We start from the raw sequence: 16,725 nt of genomic DNA, 5'->3' as shown, positions 1-16,725 counted from the left end.
CATCCAAATTTTATTTAATTTAACACCTTATGGTGTTTATACATCTCAATAACCTCCCTATACATACGGGCATGATAATGTGATGTTTTCAATATTACACTTGTATTAGCAAATTTTATTTCATGATCACCCTTCTGGAAAAGACATTTCACTACATGGCCAATTTATCCATATGTTCCAGGTGGCAATTCCTCTTGTGTTCAACCAGAAGAGCGATAACACTTCTTTTTGTGGTAGCTATGTGTCTCTCTAAATGGAGACATTATTGTGTAGCAACTCAAATGGGCTGCAAAATTTGTAAATGTATGACTGCATGTTCTGTTGTGTTGTACTCCACACAATTTACGAGGATGCCAACTTCTGGAAAGTATAGCATTTTTTAACTTTAATTTTCATACTTTTTATTTTTTCTAGTGCAGAAAACGAATTTTTCTCAATCTGACTGTTGCATTTGGGTCCATAAATGAAGCACAGATAAGTACAACTTTGTTTATAATAGCCATCTTCTTCAGGGTCTGTTAAAATCACTATGCTGTTTAAAACTGAATGCAGTCAAGCTAACATAGGTCTTTATTGTGCATGGATGAAAGATAAACTACTTTTGTGATTAAGTCATGTAGTGTTGAGTTAGTGTCCTTGTGGGAACTGCATACAGATGTCATCCAGGTACACTAAAGTAATGTTTGTTTTACACTGGTGAAGGAGGAAGGAGAGGAGTGTCTGAGACTTTGTGATGATCTCTGTGCACCATTGGTATTTTCCTGCAGGTCTGTGTGAGAAAGCAACTTTTGGTATTGCTCTGCAAAGGTTTGCACCAGCTTTGACAGAAAAAGAGCATAAAACTGCCACAGTGGCAAACAAATGTCACACATCTTGAGAGACAAGAAACCTAAGCATTATAGTGATTGCTGAAGCCTCAGTCTTTCTTATCATGCTCTGCAATGCTAAATCAGCAGCTAGATAGTTAGTTAGTTAGTTTCATGTTACATGGATCATTCTGCAAAATCACTCATAATGATGGGGAATGAGTCATTTTAAATTCACATCACAAAAGAATTTGTAAATATGGCTACAATCCTACCCACCACAGTTTACACATTGCAATAATAGAAATTCTTCTACAGAACAGGAGTTGTCAAGGAGAAACTTCTTCAGTTTGTTATAAAATTTTATTTTGTTGCCTGTCAGACATTTTATATCACAGGGTAAGCGATCAAACATTTTTTCTGCAGCTTTATGCACCCCTTTTTGTGCTAAAGACAACCTTAACATGGAGTATGAATGTCATTTTTCCTTCTGTCAGTGTAATTATGTACTTCATGATTCCTTATTAGAATTTCTAACAGTTAGTTGTAGATAAACAAAAGAAATCTGTAAATAATTAAGTCACTACACCAGATTCCAGGAGGGAGCAAGTGCATCTTCTTGTCTCCCCTTTGAATGTCTATGATCAGTCTCTGAAATTACACACTCTTAGTTTATGTGCTTATCTGCAAATTAACAAAAGTGAAAGCACATTTTACTTTTGTGAATTATGTGTATCATAATATATGAACACTTTCTGGTGGTACATACCCAAACAGAAATATAGTTTTTTTATTGTTGAAGAAATAAGCAAAATAAAAAAGAATTGAATCACTTTATTTTAGATAACACATTCTGTGATAGGAATTCAGTAACTTGTATGACACAAGAAATGACTCAAACTGCCATATCACCCAACACTCACTGCACAAAATCCCATGGTATTATGTCGTGTCACAGGTTTTTCATAATCGGCAGGTGTGGTAATTAAGACGGTCAATAGCAATGACTGCCCTAAGAAGACACCATGGCTAACAGAGCTACAGTGCCATGCCTTCCATAGAGGCCAATCAACCACTGGATGATGTCACATTATGCAGAGAGCCAATGAGTAAGCAACCTGTCATCAAGGCCAGTAGCAGCCAGTCATGGGGATCAAGTGTAAGACCATATAACCAGCGCTGTCAAGCCTCTACAATCAGTCTACATTCAGCTTGCAGTGAGTATAGCTCGTTCATGGAGGACCATAGTCAGAGCCCACACCAAGAATCCAGTGAGCTACCTCATGCAGTTATCATCAGTGAGTGGTACTGCTGCCAGTACAGTGGACCTCAAGGAAGCCATCTCAGAATACAGCTTGGTAGAGACAGACTTGTAAGAGGAACAATGAGACTTGTATCGCATTGTCTAGTTATGGACTAGAAGTTTGAAGTTGCATGTTCCAAGAAGAGAGATTTGAGTTCAGTTATACCCAAGTTCTATGTTTCATTTGAGTATTCTAACAAACACAGTTATGGTACTTTATTTGTGTAGTTGTCTCTGACACTACAATGACATAGTTGTTTTTGAGGTGACATGCTACTGGACAGAGAGATACATCGTAATAGTGGTGCAGCTATGTCACAAAAGTGGCACAGTCAGTTTTGATCCACAGTCTACGGATTTTGCAACTTCTTGGTATTGTGGTGCAAAGCTTCTGCTTCTCTGGTACTGCTCAAGTAGTGACCATTTTTGCTGACTGTTGTCTAGTACTTTGCACTGACTTGTGGCTGTCTCCATCAAGGTACTTCTCATTTTTTCATGGTTGCTGTGGCGCAGTGTGCTTGCTCTGATCTCTGGTTGTTTTGTACACGGGTTCCCCATTTCCTTAGTGACTTGGACTAAAACTCTGGACAGTGCTTTGTTCCCTTCAAGGATTGGTTGCATGTACCTTGCTGTGAATTCTTATTGTGTGTGTCTTATTCCAGGAGACAGAATCTGTAGACTTTTCTGTTCCCATGTTTACTCCCCTCCACTCCCTGCAGACTGTACTGCACATGTTGGCAGATGCTCAGGCCTGCTTGCAAAACCACTTGGAACTTGAGCTGCAGCACAACCTACATGTTCAGTGTCCAGCCACTGCATTTTTCAGTTCGACCCATCATGGGACCATTGGACCTGCTATGTGGACTGCTTGGATCAAAGCTTCACTGTGTATGGACTTCAAGTTGATGTAATGAATGTGTATTTTTCTTCACTACCACTGGTGCTCCTGTGTTTGAACTTACAATACAACTTTTTCTGGATAAACATCTGAGTGAATTTAATTGCTCAGACATAAAACATAACTAGGCAAATTTTTCCAAGATAACCTTTCTGTGGCAGCAACAGACCAGAGGATTTTTTTCTTTGTATATAAACATCTAGAGAACCATACAATGAATGTATTGCCTCTTTGTAAGGCCTAGCTCATGACTGCCAGGTAACGTGTTACAATCTGACCTATGCCTGGTTTTGCAGATTCAGTAGTCAGGGACATGTTACTAATCACACTCTGCACTCATTGCTTCAGAGCAACCTCCTTTGCCTGTACAATCCCTCATTAAATGGCTGTTTAATCACAGAGCAAACTTCTGAAAAAGCACTGCAGCTCTGCGCAGGCATTTCAGTGTGATAATTCCAGTGTGTTTCAGGTGACTTTTCAGTATAATGCAGTTACCCACTGTGCTCAGCCAGGTCATCAGAGCCACTCTCGTAGACCTTGGGCCACACCTCAGGATATCCTCTTACCCCCTACCCTTCAGCTGGTCATCTGCCACCTAGGCATTGGACAGTCATCAAGACCCAGACTCCGCTTCCTCCGTTAGTCACTTGTCAGTACAACATTGGGCTACACCACAGAACCAGTACTCGTTGCTTGCCAGTAATCTGGTGTCACCCATCAAATCTTGTGCCCAGTGTTTCATCCACCATAACAGGCCATCTTATCCTTTCGTATGCCTGCACTGCCTTTTTAGCCACAACCAGGGTCATAAAGCTGAAGTATGTTCACAGATACTGCGCCGTACAGATCCACCTGCTGTTACAGGTGATCCTTTGTTTTCAAGTGACTTTGCCTACTCAGGCTCAGGAACCTGATTCTTATACTAATAGTTTTGACAATAATGCAAACTTTGTTTGATTACTATATTCTCATGGTGAGACTACTCAAGATGTTTGTTCTATTGTAGATTTTGTTACACACTATGTGGATAATGATGAACCTAATTGTTCTTTTGTTCATCTGTTCCATGGCCTCAGTTCTTGAACATTTTGTTGAAGCAATTTTTGTGAATTTAGGCATTAATGGACATTTTTTTAAATTTCAAATAAATACTGGATTATCTCGGTCTATTATTGATGCATATACTTGTGCATAATTGTTTTCTTCAAGTACTCTCAAAAGCAGTAATAACCACAATATTGACAGTGGCTGTGTTTATGCAGTAACTGCATTTACTACAACACAATGTATAGTAAAAACGCACTTACTATATAAACACAGGCACTGTCACTGTTAATGATGTAATTGAGTCTGGCAGGGCTAAAATGATGATACAAAACACATTTGTCTTCCTGTGCTTAGTTTCATGAATATGCAAGCATAGGGGTTATGACTGCATGGGATATGGAAGTTTGGATCAGCCTGGGGGCATGACTGGATAGCCAAAGTTGTTAAGATGAATTTTCGTTTACCATTAGTCAATGGCACTAATACATAGTCACAGTAAGTGAATTCATTTCACAATAACAACCGTCAAGAGCCACTTCATAGTAGCTGTCATGTAGAAGTACAGTACTGTTCAGTCAGTGTGCAAGTGCAGTTTCTTGTCACGTATTCACATACATCAGCTAACTTTTTGGGCAATCTATTCCGGCATCTGGGTTTCTGCGACCATGATTCAAGCGCCCCCCAAGGATCTCAGATGTGACCAACAGTGGTACCCACTGCCTCCTTCCCTGTCTGGACTGGAGCCACTGACACCAGGGTCTCAGCTACCCTTACATTCCAGTTGATCCCTATGGGATGCAAATTGGTTGGTCATTCCAGATACTTCCAATGGGTAACCATACATCACTTGCTGGGGCAACCTAAGGATGCCCCCCCCCCCTCCCCCCCAATCACCCTGGTGCTTCAGCAGATCTACAAGGTGGATGGCCTTTCTCACCCATCATGTTGGACACCACTGCTCATTTTGCGCTATGAGATCCTGTGTCATCCTATATGACCAACTCCATATGCCTTACCTCCACTATGGCACTTTGGGTGGACCTAATGACAGCTCTCTCCATCTGCCACTGGCCTCCATGTAGGGCCCTTCTGTTGTGGTTCTTCAAGTGGATATCACTATTCTGCTTTGCTCTCATTCTGGGTTCTCTTTTCTCTGGGCTGCAGCACTACCAGGTGGGTCTTACAAGCTCAACGGGCTGCACGTTGTATCTGGCTCTGTATTCCAGTACTGTGGTGCTTCTTGTACTCCTGGCTTCCCTCCTGTGTTACGGCAACAACCTGTCTGGGCCTTCATTTAACTGTCAGTGCCACGAGTGGGCTGGCCCGAGTGCGCCTGCTGTCCATAAGCTACTGACCTACGCTCATGCATCAGTTCTTTTGCTGCTTTGCTGCCCAGAGGCAGTAACCTACTACATCAACCGATGACTGGGCACCAGATGAACGTCACCCTAGTCACAGTTTCAGACCACACCAATGGCAAATCTCTTCACATGAGGTGGCAGGAAAGCTACATCCTCCAGCACTCGCCAGGTGACATCCTGTGATACAGGATGACATTCCTGGTTGCATAATCACAAGTCCGATTGTTCAACAAGGTTGATAGTGACAGCTGCCCTAAGAGAGCACCACGGCCAATAGAACTACAGCGCCATGCCTTCCATAGATACCAATCAATTACTGGAAGCCAATAAGCAAGCCGGCTGTCATCACAAACAGCAGCAATCAGTTATCTGGATTGAAAGTATTCATCCACACGATAATATAGCCAGCGCCATCAGGCTTCAACAGTCAGTCTACACTCAGCCCTTAGTGAGTACAGTGAGTTCATGGAGGTCCAAAGTCAGAGCCCATGCCAGGAAGCCAGCGTGCTATCTCCTGTGGCAGTCATCGGCGAGCAGTACCACTGCCAGTACAGTGGACCTCAAGTAAGCCATCTCAGAATGCAACTTGGTAGAGGTGGACTTGTAAGAGGATCTATCAGACTTATATTGCATTGTCTAGTTATGGACTTAGTTGTCTGAAGTTACTTGTTCCAAAAGGAGAGATTTGTGTTCAGTTATACCAGAGTTCTAGGTTTTGTTTGGAGTGTTCTAACACACTGTCCAGTCACATTAATTTGGTCACCTATGAAAAGTCTGAATAACCACCTTTTACAGCACAGACTGCTGTAAGATGTGCAGGAAGAAAGTCAGTGAGGTTCTGTGGAGCCATGACAACTCCAGTGCCATGGCCAGCTATGCTAGTTTTCTCAGTTGCAGATCCATGGTGGAAACAACCTAGTTGAGGAGGTCCCACAGATTCTCTATTGTGTTTAAATCCAGGGAGTTTGGTGGTGAGAGGACATGCAGGGTGGATACGGTCCCCAAGGATAGGTCATGAAAACGTTCCCCAGACCATAATGGCCTGGACCCTTCCAATGACTGTTGCAGGGTATTTGCTTTCAGCCGTTTCATGCTGTATGTGCCACTGGCCATCTGTCATCTGAAAAGGCCTTCTATAGCCACTGAGTGGGCGTCCAGACTCAGTACTGACGTGCAAATTGTAGCCTTTATCGCCAACGAACAACAGTCAGCATGGGTGCGAGAACCAGGCACCTGCTTTGGAGACCCACATGCAGCAACATTCACTGAACAGGAGACACTGTTGGTGCCCTGTGGTTCACCTCGGTGGCAAGTTGCTCAACAGTTGTATGTCTATTTACCGGGACACATCTCCACAGCTATTGTTCACTCCTGTCATCTCTGGTCTGCAATGCACTGCAGTAGCCTCAACACTGGTTTCGGATAGCACCATTTTTCCATGCATGGTATACTTTAACCATGTGGCATGTAAAGAGTTTAAAAACTTAGTCATTTTGGAAATGCTTCCAACCAGGACCTGAAAGCCAATGATCATGCCCTTTTGGACATCAGATTAATTACTCTGTTTCCACATAACAATAACTGTACTGTTTTTCACATCCCCCCAACATGCTTTATATAGCCTCCACTATTAGTGTTGACGACCTGCCTTCTGTGAGTTGTTATTGCACATTGATGATGAACTTAAGCAATGGTCACATTAATGCTACTGGACCTTGTAAATATAGTTATGGTACTTGGATTATTTATTTGTGTAGTTGTCTCCAACACTCCACTTGTACAGTCATACAGAGGTGACATACTAATGGATAAATAGACATGTCACAACAGTGTAGAAGTCACATCACAATCACAACACATCTAATGTGACATGGCACAGAGGATGAATGTTGTGTAGTCCACTGTGAAGCATAATTCATATCCACCCTTACCCGTCATTCCTACAAAAGACCAGATCCAAAGTGTGTTCTTGTAAGTCACTAAATAAAAATAAAATAAAACTAATGCACACAAGACAAACTGTGTGAGGACTTTAAAGGAAGACATTAATTTCTCACACTAAATCAGGGGTGTCCAACATTTTACTCTATCTGGGCCACATTGGAAGAAGACATAATATACTTCACACTAAAACTAACTGCTGAGGGAGAAAAAATTGGGGGTGACGAGAGAGGGACACAGTCAAAGGTATGTAATTAATACATTTAAGTAATTTATAATTTATTAATTTATGATTCTTTATTCTATAAAAGGAACATGGAGTTAATCTGAGATTTTATATATGAGATTTCATTGATAATTTTACATATATACTGATCAGCCAGAACATTATGACCACATTTGGCATGGATAACAGTGGTGACATGTTGTGACATGGAAGCAATGAGGTGTTGGTAGATCACTGGAGGAGTTGGCACTACATCTGCACACATAAGTCACCTATTTTTAATACAATAAATAAAAAAATAAATAATTCCCAATGAGCTCTGACGCAATATTCAATCACATCATCCCAGATGTGTTCGATTGGGTTCAGATCTGACAAGTTGGGGGGGGGGGGGGGGGGGGGGGGAGCACACCAACTGGAACCAGCCCCTGTGGTCCTTGAGCCATTCCACACGTTGAAAAATGCCACTGCTGTCAGCAAACATGATCGCCATGAACTGGTGTACGTGTTCTGCAACTAGTGTACCATATTCCTTGGCCATCCTAGTGCCTTGCACGAGCTCCACTGGACTCATGGATGCCCATATGAATGTTTCCTAGAGCATAATGGAGCCGCCACCAGCAGTACAGGTGTCAAGGAGCTGTTCCCCTGGAAGATGACAGATTCATGCTATCCCTTGGCATGATGAAGAAATTATCAGGAGTCATCAGACGATGCAACACTCTGCCACTGCACCAATGCCCAGTGCTGATGGTCACTTGCCCGTTTCAGTTGTAGTTGATGATGTCACGATGTTAACATTTAACATTAGCATATGCATGAGTTGTCAGCTGCGGAGGCCCATTGTTAGAAGTGTTAGATGCACTGTCTCTTCAGACACACTCGGGATCTGCTCAGCATTAAAATTTGATGTTAGTTCTGCCACATTTCACTGTCTTTTCTGTTTTACCAGTCTGCCCAGCCTACGATTTCCAACGTCTGTAATGAGGGGTGGCTGCCCAACCCACGACATTTGGATGTAGTTTCATCTTGGTTTCACCACATGTTGAAGACACTCACCACAGAACTCTTTGAATACCCAACAAGTTGTGCAGTTTCTAAAATGCTTGTGCCAAGCCTCTTGGCCATCACAGTCTGCCATAAGTCAAACTCAGACAGAGTGTGCACCTTCCCCATTCTACACAGGGACAGTATGAACACTGATACTACATGCACTGTTCGTGTGTCTAACACTGCTATTGCCTGGACAGATTTATAACAAAAGTAGGTCAGTGGTCATAATGTTCTGGCTGACCAGTGTAAGTTAAGTACAATTCATGGGATTAATGGGACATTTGGCTCTGAATTTGGAAATGTATCAGTATCTCATTTGATCAAAGTTGTTGCAATTCTCAGGGTGTTCTCAAGACTTTTAGATGAAATTTTGGTTGTATTTTTACTCTTTGTGTGCTTGTCTCTCGAAAAAATCTGTTCACAAATGTACAAGCTTCCAAACAAAGATGACATATATAACGTGTGAGTGTGCAACAGGGAATATTTGTCTCTGGGCAGGTATGATTTGTGAAAGTCCAACAAAGATACATGATCAAATATTTCTTTTAATTGGATGTCAGACTGCAGCTCTATGCATTCCATCTGAAAACGTTCTGGCACTGTATCCATACTGTTCATAAAAGATGTCGAATGTTAAGTGTGGGCTGGACCAAAGAGAGAATGGCATCATGAGGTAGGAGTTTCAAATTCAATTTATCATAACTTTACATAAACAGAATGTTATGGATTATTATTATTATTATTATTATCTTTCCTTTCTCAGACATTATGTCTGGTTAAAAATGGAAAGTGACACGGACCTTGATCAAGCATGACTTCCTTTTAACTGTGAGGTATATGTTACATTGCATTTAGGAACTTTCGGGTAATTGAACATGTATCAATAATTACAGATTTCTGTAGTTGTATATATACGTTTGGATGTAGCTGTATTGCGTTGATGTACTGGTGGATATTGCGTGGTATGACTCCTGTAGTTGATAGTATAATTGGTACAATGTCAACTTTATCCTGATGCCACATGTCCTTGCCTTCCTCAGCCAGTTGGATGTATTTTCAATTTTTTCTCCTGTTTTCTTCTGTATATTTGTTGTATTGGGTATGGATATTTCGATTAGTTGTGTTAATTTCTTCTTTTTATTGGTGAGTATGATGTCTGGTTTGTTATGTGGTGTCGTTTTATCTGTTATAATGGTTCTGTTTCAGTATAATTTGTATTCATCATTCTCCAGTACATTTTGTGATGCATACTTGTATGTGGGAACCTGTTGTTTTATTAGTTGTTGATGTATTATTTTTGCTACATTGTCGTGTCTTCTGGGGTATTCTGTAATTGCTAGTATTGTACATCCGCTTGTGATGTGATCTACCGTTTCTACTTGTTGTTTGCAAAGTCTGCATTTATCTATTGTGGTATTGGGATCTTTAATAATATTCTTTCTGTAATATCTGGTGTTTATTGTTTGATCCTGTATTGCAATCATGAATCCTTCCATCTCACTGTATATATTTCCTTTTCTTAGCCATGTGTTGGATGCATCTTGATCAATGTGTGGCTGTGTTAGATGATACAGGTGCTTGCCATGTAGTGTTTTCTTTTCCCAATTTACTTTCTTTGTATCTGTTGATGTTATGTGATCTAAAGGGTTGTAGAAGTGGTTATGAAATTGCAGTGGTGTAGCCGATGTATTCATATGAGTGATTGCTTTGTGTATTTTGCTAGTTTCTGCTCGTTCTATAAAGAATTATTATTATTATTATTATTATTATTATTATTATTATTATTATTATTATTACTATTTTACAAATTTTCTGATAGTTGCTCATTTCCTGGGCTGCATTGATACTTGCTTTGGGACGCATGCAGCCTGCAGGCTGCAGGTTGGACACCCCTGCACTAAATGAAGCCTTATTTATCTCACACCTTCAGTTATATAAGTGACATGTTGAGTTTTACAACTTGTGTGGACAACATTTTCCGCAGCTGTTGCTAGATTTGAATATGAAGTGTAGTCTGTGACAAGTATGGAAAACAAAGTAATACGGTGATTTCTCCCTACTTTCCAGACTCTATTGTAATCTCAGTTCATTGCACCTAAAGAACCTGTTTGTATGGAGACAAAACCAAAACTGGTGTGGGTCCACATGTCCAAGGTGTTAATGCAAAATGCAAGAAGCTCCTACATTTTTATCAGGCTGTGGAGCAATATATGGTAATCATGTTATTATTTTTCATGATGGTTTCATCAAAAGACCTGTTAACATTGCCTTGGAATTTTTGCAAATTCTGTTATTATAACAATGTTTGAGACATCATCTCTTGCATCCCATTATAGCTTGAATAAAATAACTTTGTGACAGACTGCAGTATGCTGCAGGTGTGGAACCAGTCATGCTTGACAAGGCTCTGCATTATATACATGCAAATTAGGCCTCACAGTGAGTACATGGTATTCAAAAACGAAATTCAATAGGCAGGCAGTTGGCCCCCACCATTCAACTAGCTGAAATGTCAATCATAAAGTTAATTTAACTGAAGTACACCCTACCCTATGGGGAGACAGCAGGGAGCAGTGGGTTAGAATTCCAATACCTGTGCCGCATTATCATCTTTTGGAATGGAATTAAATGTCGAGCTATACTCCCCAGGAACACAGTTGATAATGGTAGTACAGATTTTCATACCAGTACACAAATCACTTTTTGGAAACTGTCAGATATAACTAATGGACATCTAGTATTGCATTCTATTAATTCTCTGTGAGCGTACACAGACCAAATAAAAGCTCCCTGGTTCCCTGATTAAGAGATGCAGAAAGGTTACACGACTCTGACAAATACAATAGTTTTGTATATGGACATTTGACTACAAGGGTCATACTTCCTGCAGAGGTTGTAACTCTTCATCAGGGAAGCAGCTTAAACTTGTTCTGCTGATTTTCTGAAGAGTATAGATGCATGTGAGCAATATGTTCTTACATTTCAGTAGCTCAAATATAGCTGTAACATCAAAAGGCACTCTTACTTCCCTGCACTAAACACATTGAATTTCTATATGCAGATATCTGTGTTATTTTCACAAAACAAAAAGTGTTGTATTTAAAAGAGACTCTTCACTTTAGATGTTGTATCTTAGACTGCATTTCTGATTTTCACAGAAATTTTAGTTAATCTAAAAAAACTAAAACTCAACTCCGTCCGAACAGGCCTTGGAAGGCCCAATAGCACTGACTGGCTGTCAAGTCATCCTCTGCCCACAGGTGTCACTGGATGCGGATACGGAGGGGCATGTGTTCAGCACACCAATCTCCCGACTGTATGTCAGTTTACGAGACCGGAGCCGCCACTTCTCAATCAAGTAGCTCCTCAGTTTGCCTCACAATGGCTGAGTGCACCCTACTTGCCAACAGTGCTCGACAGACCGGATGGTCACCCATCCAAGTGCTAGCCCAGCCCGACAATGCTTAACGTCGGTGATCTGATGGGAACCAGTGTTACCACTGTGGCAAGACCGTTGGCAGTTAATCCCCTCCCCCCCCCAAAAAAAATAACTAACCTCTTAAGACAGACAGAATATTATTATTAAAAAGAGTAATTTCTTACCCATGAAATGGCCCCATTAATTGGGGCGAACTTGCGTTGTGTAGAAGCTGCTGCAGTTGTCGTACTGTGCGGTCGTGATCAACACCTGATAAATCAACTGCACAATTGACAGTTGAGACATTTCGAACATGTGAGAGAGGACCTCTATCTCCATGCCTCAAGAATATCAATATGGCTTCCAGTGACAGATTGTTGCTAGGTACTTGACCTGTACAGGGATACAGAAAAACATATTTCATGTTACAATTACAGTCTGGCAATTAATCTGTTTTAGAAGATTGGGACAGTAAAATTTGCACTGATTAGATCCTGCAGGTGACTGCTAAGTTACAACTGAAACATGTTTTATATATTTGAGTGCTAATTTTAGACTGTGATTATAATAAAACGCTGGATTACTAAAGTTCTTGATTTGGATGACATTATGGACTAAAAGCTACACAATTACACATTTTCATTATATGGAGACACGTTAACTATTTGTAGCTCTGTAGCTGTACTTTCAACAACATATTAAATATAGAATTACTGGTCCATAGTTCATCATATGGCATAAATCAAAGCCCTACTTTTAGCACATGACAAATTGACATTCACTATCAGATCAAAAGTATCCAGACACCCTTAGGTACTGTGGAATTGATGACTTGATAACATGAGAGGCAGTCACACTAATGTAATAAGAGATGTGGATATGTGTTGTCAGGAAAGAAGCACTAACAGCAGTATGGGTCAGTCAGGAGAGCTCAGTGATTTCAAACATGGACTACTAATTGGATGTCACTTGACTAATAAATCCATCAGTGACACTTCAACCTTTCTAAAACTTTTCATGTCCATTCAGTGATGTGATTGTGAAGTGGAAAAGCAGAGGAATAATCACAGCCAAACCAAGAGCAGGCATTTGTCATGTACTTTTTATTTATTTATTTATCCATCTGTAGACAATAAATATGGTATGAGTGTTGTCCAAAAGTACATGTAAATTTATGGTAAATAATTTGTGAAAAAGGAACATACAAAATTTTACATTAAGTAGTAGAAAGAACAATACATACAAAATTGTACAAAAAATGTACAAAGAATAATAGTTGGTCATACAAGACACAGTAATACAACTTTTTATACATGTATACTAACAGTATTGTAACTGCATGTCTTTTGTCTTTTCTAAACAGGAAGCCCTTATATTCACTACATCTATTCAGTAAAGATTTTATCACACTCAACAGCTGTCCATCAGATTTAAAAAATTAACAGAAACTTTAGGGGATGGAAGGCGGTGTTTTCAGTTTTGCATTAATATAAATATTATTAGAATTATTTATTGACCTAAATAGTCATTTACTGAGTAAAAACACTGTTCAAGTAGAAATACTTTAAATTCTACTTTAAATCTGTTTTCATGTTCTAGCTTTCTGATGTCGGCTGGCAGTATGTTGTAGGGTTTTGTACCAATATGGCTCACATTCCTTTGTGAGTGTGGTCTTTTTGTTTGCTGAGTACACAGTGCTGTGCTATTTTGAGTATTGTAGTTATGCAAGTCGGCATTTGTCTGAAAATCTGCAAGGTGGCCCCTAACATATAAAACACATTTTGATATATATAAGGAAGGTATTGTTAGAACTTTAAGCTTGTTGAATAAGGGTTTGCATTGTGTTTGTGGATGACTGTGTGTTATTATTCGGGTAGTGCTCTTCTGTAACAGAAAGATTTGTTTTAGATGGAACCCCTAAATATTATTCCGTATGTTGCAAGAGACTGAAAATAGCGAAATATGGCATCCTGGCACCCTCTGCAGTACAAACATTTGCAATAATTCTAAGAGCAAAATAGGCTGAGTTACGTTTCTGCACAAGTTTCATTACACGATCACTAAAATTAAGATTTTCATCTACATGAGTCCCGAGCAATTTTATTGATGCCTCTCTGTCTATAGCCTTGTCACCCAACAAACAGATCAAGATTTACATTTTGACATATTTTCCCAAACTGCATATAATTTGTTTTATTTGCATTTAATGTCAACCGGTTTGCACTGAACCAAGTGTGGACATTACTTATTACTTGATCAGTAGTTGTTTGCAGCATCTGCTTTGGTGCACCTATTATCACACTAGTCATCTGCGAACAGTATGGCCTTTGCTGCTCCATCTAAGGTGTGAAAGTCATTTATGTGACAAGGAACAATAAGGGACCTAGAATACTGCCTTGTGGCACTCCTATTTCCACTTTTTTTCTGCATCTGATACTAAATTTATTTTGTGGTTAGAGTAATCTGACATCAGTCCTACAATCTGTGTTCTGTTTTAAGGTATGATTCAAACCACTTTTTCCCTGTCCCATGAATACCTAATACTTCCAGTTTTCTAAAAGAATGTTGTGACTGATAGTGCCAAATGCTTTGGAGAGATCTAAATTTATTCCTACTATGCTGTTGTCTTTTTCTAGATTTTTGACTATTTGTTCAGTGTAACACATTAGTGCTGATTCCGTATTTTTACTGTATTTTTACCAGCCTGCAAGCCATGTTTATTTCTATTTAATAACTTATGGTCTTTTAGGTATTTGTTGATTCTGTGCTTCATAAATTTTTCTATTATTTTGGAAAATGCTGGAAGGAGGGATATTGGCCAATAGTTTTCTGCCTTTGCTTGTCGCTGTTTTTGAATAATGGCCCCACTTTTGACATTTTCATCCTTTCTGGTAACACTCCTTCACTAAATGATAAGTTGGCTATGTATGCCAAGGGCCTTGCAATTTGTGCAGCTGTCATTGTTATGATATAAACAAGCACCTCATCTACTCCTGCTGACATTTTAGGTTTCAAGCTTTTATTACTTTGAACACTCCATGTTCATCTGTTGGATATATCCTCATGCTACAAGCAGCTTTTGGAAATTCAGGTTTTCCTTGGTTTCTAAATTTCAAGCTTAATGAAGTTGAATTTTTGAAATAAATGTTGATGTAATTTGGCAAATCTTGTTTTTTAATATTGACATTTTCTGTGTTTTTGAGAATGATATCCTGATCTTCGCATTTCTTTCCTGTTTCCGTCTTCGCAATAACCCATATGGCTTTTGATTTGTTATCAGACTGTCTTATTAAGTTGTCATTACTCATAAATTTTGCCTTGGCAATTACTTTTAGATATACCCTCTTGTAATTCTTAACATATTCTATGAACTGTGGCTCTGTAGATGTCTTCAATTTTGAATGAAGTCTTTTTAGAGTTCCACAAGTAGTTTTGATGCCAACTGTGATCCAAGAACTTGGCTTTGTATTGTGATGTGATGTGATTCTGGACAGCTTCTTTGGAAAGCTCATTTTGAAATATCCCATGAAAATTGAAGAAAAAGTGTTATATGCATCTTCGTATTTGTTAGGGACAGCACTTCTGCCCAGGACTCACTAGTTAGGATATTTGTAAATTCTACACAGTTTTCAGTGGAAAATTTCCTTTTATACATGAAGTACACTTTTATACTTGCAGTGGCATTGAAGGAATTTTGAAGATAAGAGCATTATGGTCTGATAATCTCAAATCAGTATTTGTTACTCCTACTTCTGTGGATTGTACATTTGAAAATATATTATCTATAAGACTGTTCATATTATCTGTTATTCTTGAGGGCTCGTGTATGTGTGGAAACAGACTGAAACTAAATAATAGATTTAGGAATTGATTTTTTAGCCTACTTTCATTCATTGGATTTATGTTGGAATCCCTACAGACAACTACAGTGGCTCTTTCAGTAAAAAGAATGTTAAGCAGTGTTTCTAATTGATTAATGAATATGTCTGTGTCCCCAGTAGGTGGACTGTATACTGCTATAACTATAACTTTTCCCTGTATTTCATACAACTCTACAGCTGCTGGTTCAAAATGGTTCTCCACCCTCCATAATTCAGCTTCACACCTTCTTTTGTACCTGATACTTGATTTAGAAAAGATACATACACCTCTGTTTTTGGCATTTTTTCTACAATACTGACTTGCCGACTTATATGGATGAATATTAATGATAGTTAGTTCAAAAGTTCTGCACCAATGCTCCATGATGCACATGCAGTCAATGTTTGCACCATTCATTGCTACCTCAAGTTCTAGTGATTTATTTCTAAGGCACAGAATATTTAGACCAGTAGTTCAGCTAGCACAATGACTGCACGTAGGAATTTATGCAGAAGTATATGAATGCATTTTACAGCATTGTGTCCTGCGTGCAATAGAGGAACAGTGTGGAGATGATGACTGATTGTATCAGCTTCACAGTGTGTCATAAAAAAGCATCTGTGAGGCAATGGTTTATGGGCAATTATGCTCTTGAAATGGACTGGCCTGCCCAAGCCCCAACCTGAACCCAATGGAACAGCTTCACAATGAGTTAAATGTCAACTTCACTCCAGAGCCAGCATCCAGCATCATTACCTTCACTGGTTTTGGCTCTTTAGGAAGAATGAGGTACCATTCTTCCAAAGACATC

The 16,725-nt window shown here is 39.5% G+C and overlaps 1 protein-coding gene and 1 pseudogene across 1 annotated transcript in view; both read right to left on the bottom strand.

The window, feature by feature from the left end:
• LOC124595232 (2-phosphoxylose phosphatase 1) overlaps positions 1 to 16,725 on the bottom strand; it is a 116,222-nt gene that overhangs the window by 74,516 nt on the left and 24,981 nt on the right. The window contains exon 3 of the mRNA XM_047133890.1: positions 12,239 to 12,446. Within this exon, the coding sequence (XP_046989846.1) occupies positions 12,239 to 12,446 (208 nt within the window). The remainder of the gene's footprint in view (positions 1 to 12,238; positions 12,447 to 16,725) is intronic.
• Positions 12,037 to 12,154, bottom strand: LOC124597598 (annotated as a pseudogene).

This window comes from Schistocerca americana, chromosome 2, assembly GCF_021461395.2.
Source record: "Schistocerca americana isolate TAMUIC-IGC-003095 chromosome 2, iqSchAmer2.1, whole genome shotgun sequence".
Lineage (NCBI taxonomy): Eukaryota > Metazoa > Arthropoda > Insecta > Orthoptera > Acrididae > Schistocerca > Schistocerca americana.
Note: the sequence above shows the minus strand (reverse complement) of the source record. Positions and strands in the feature narration are given on the sequence as shown.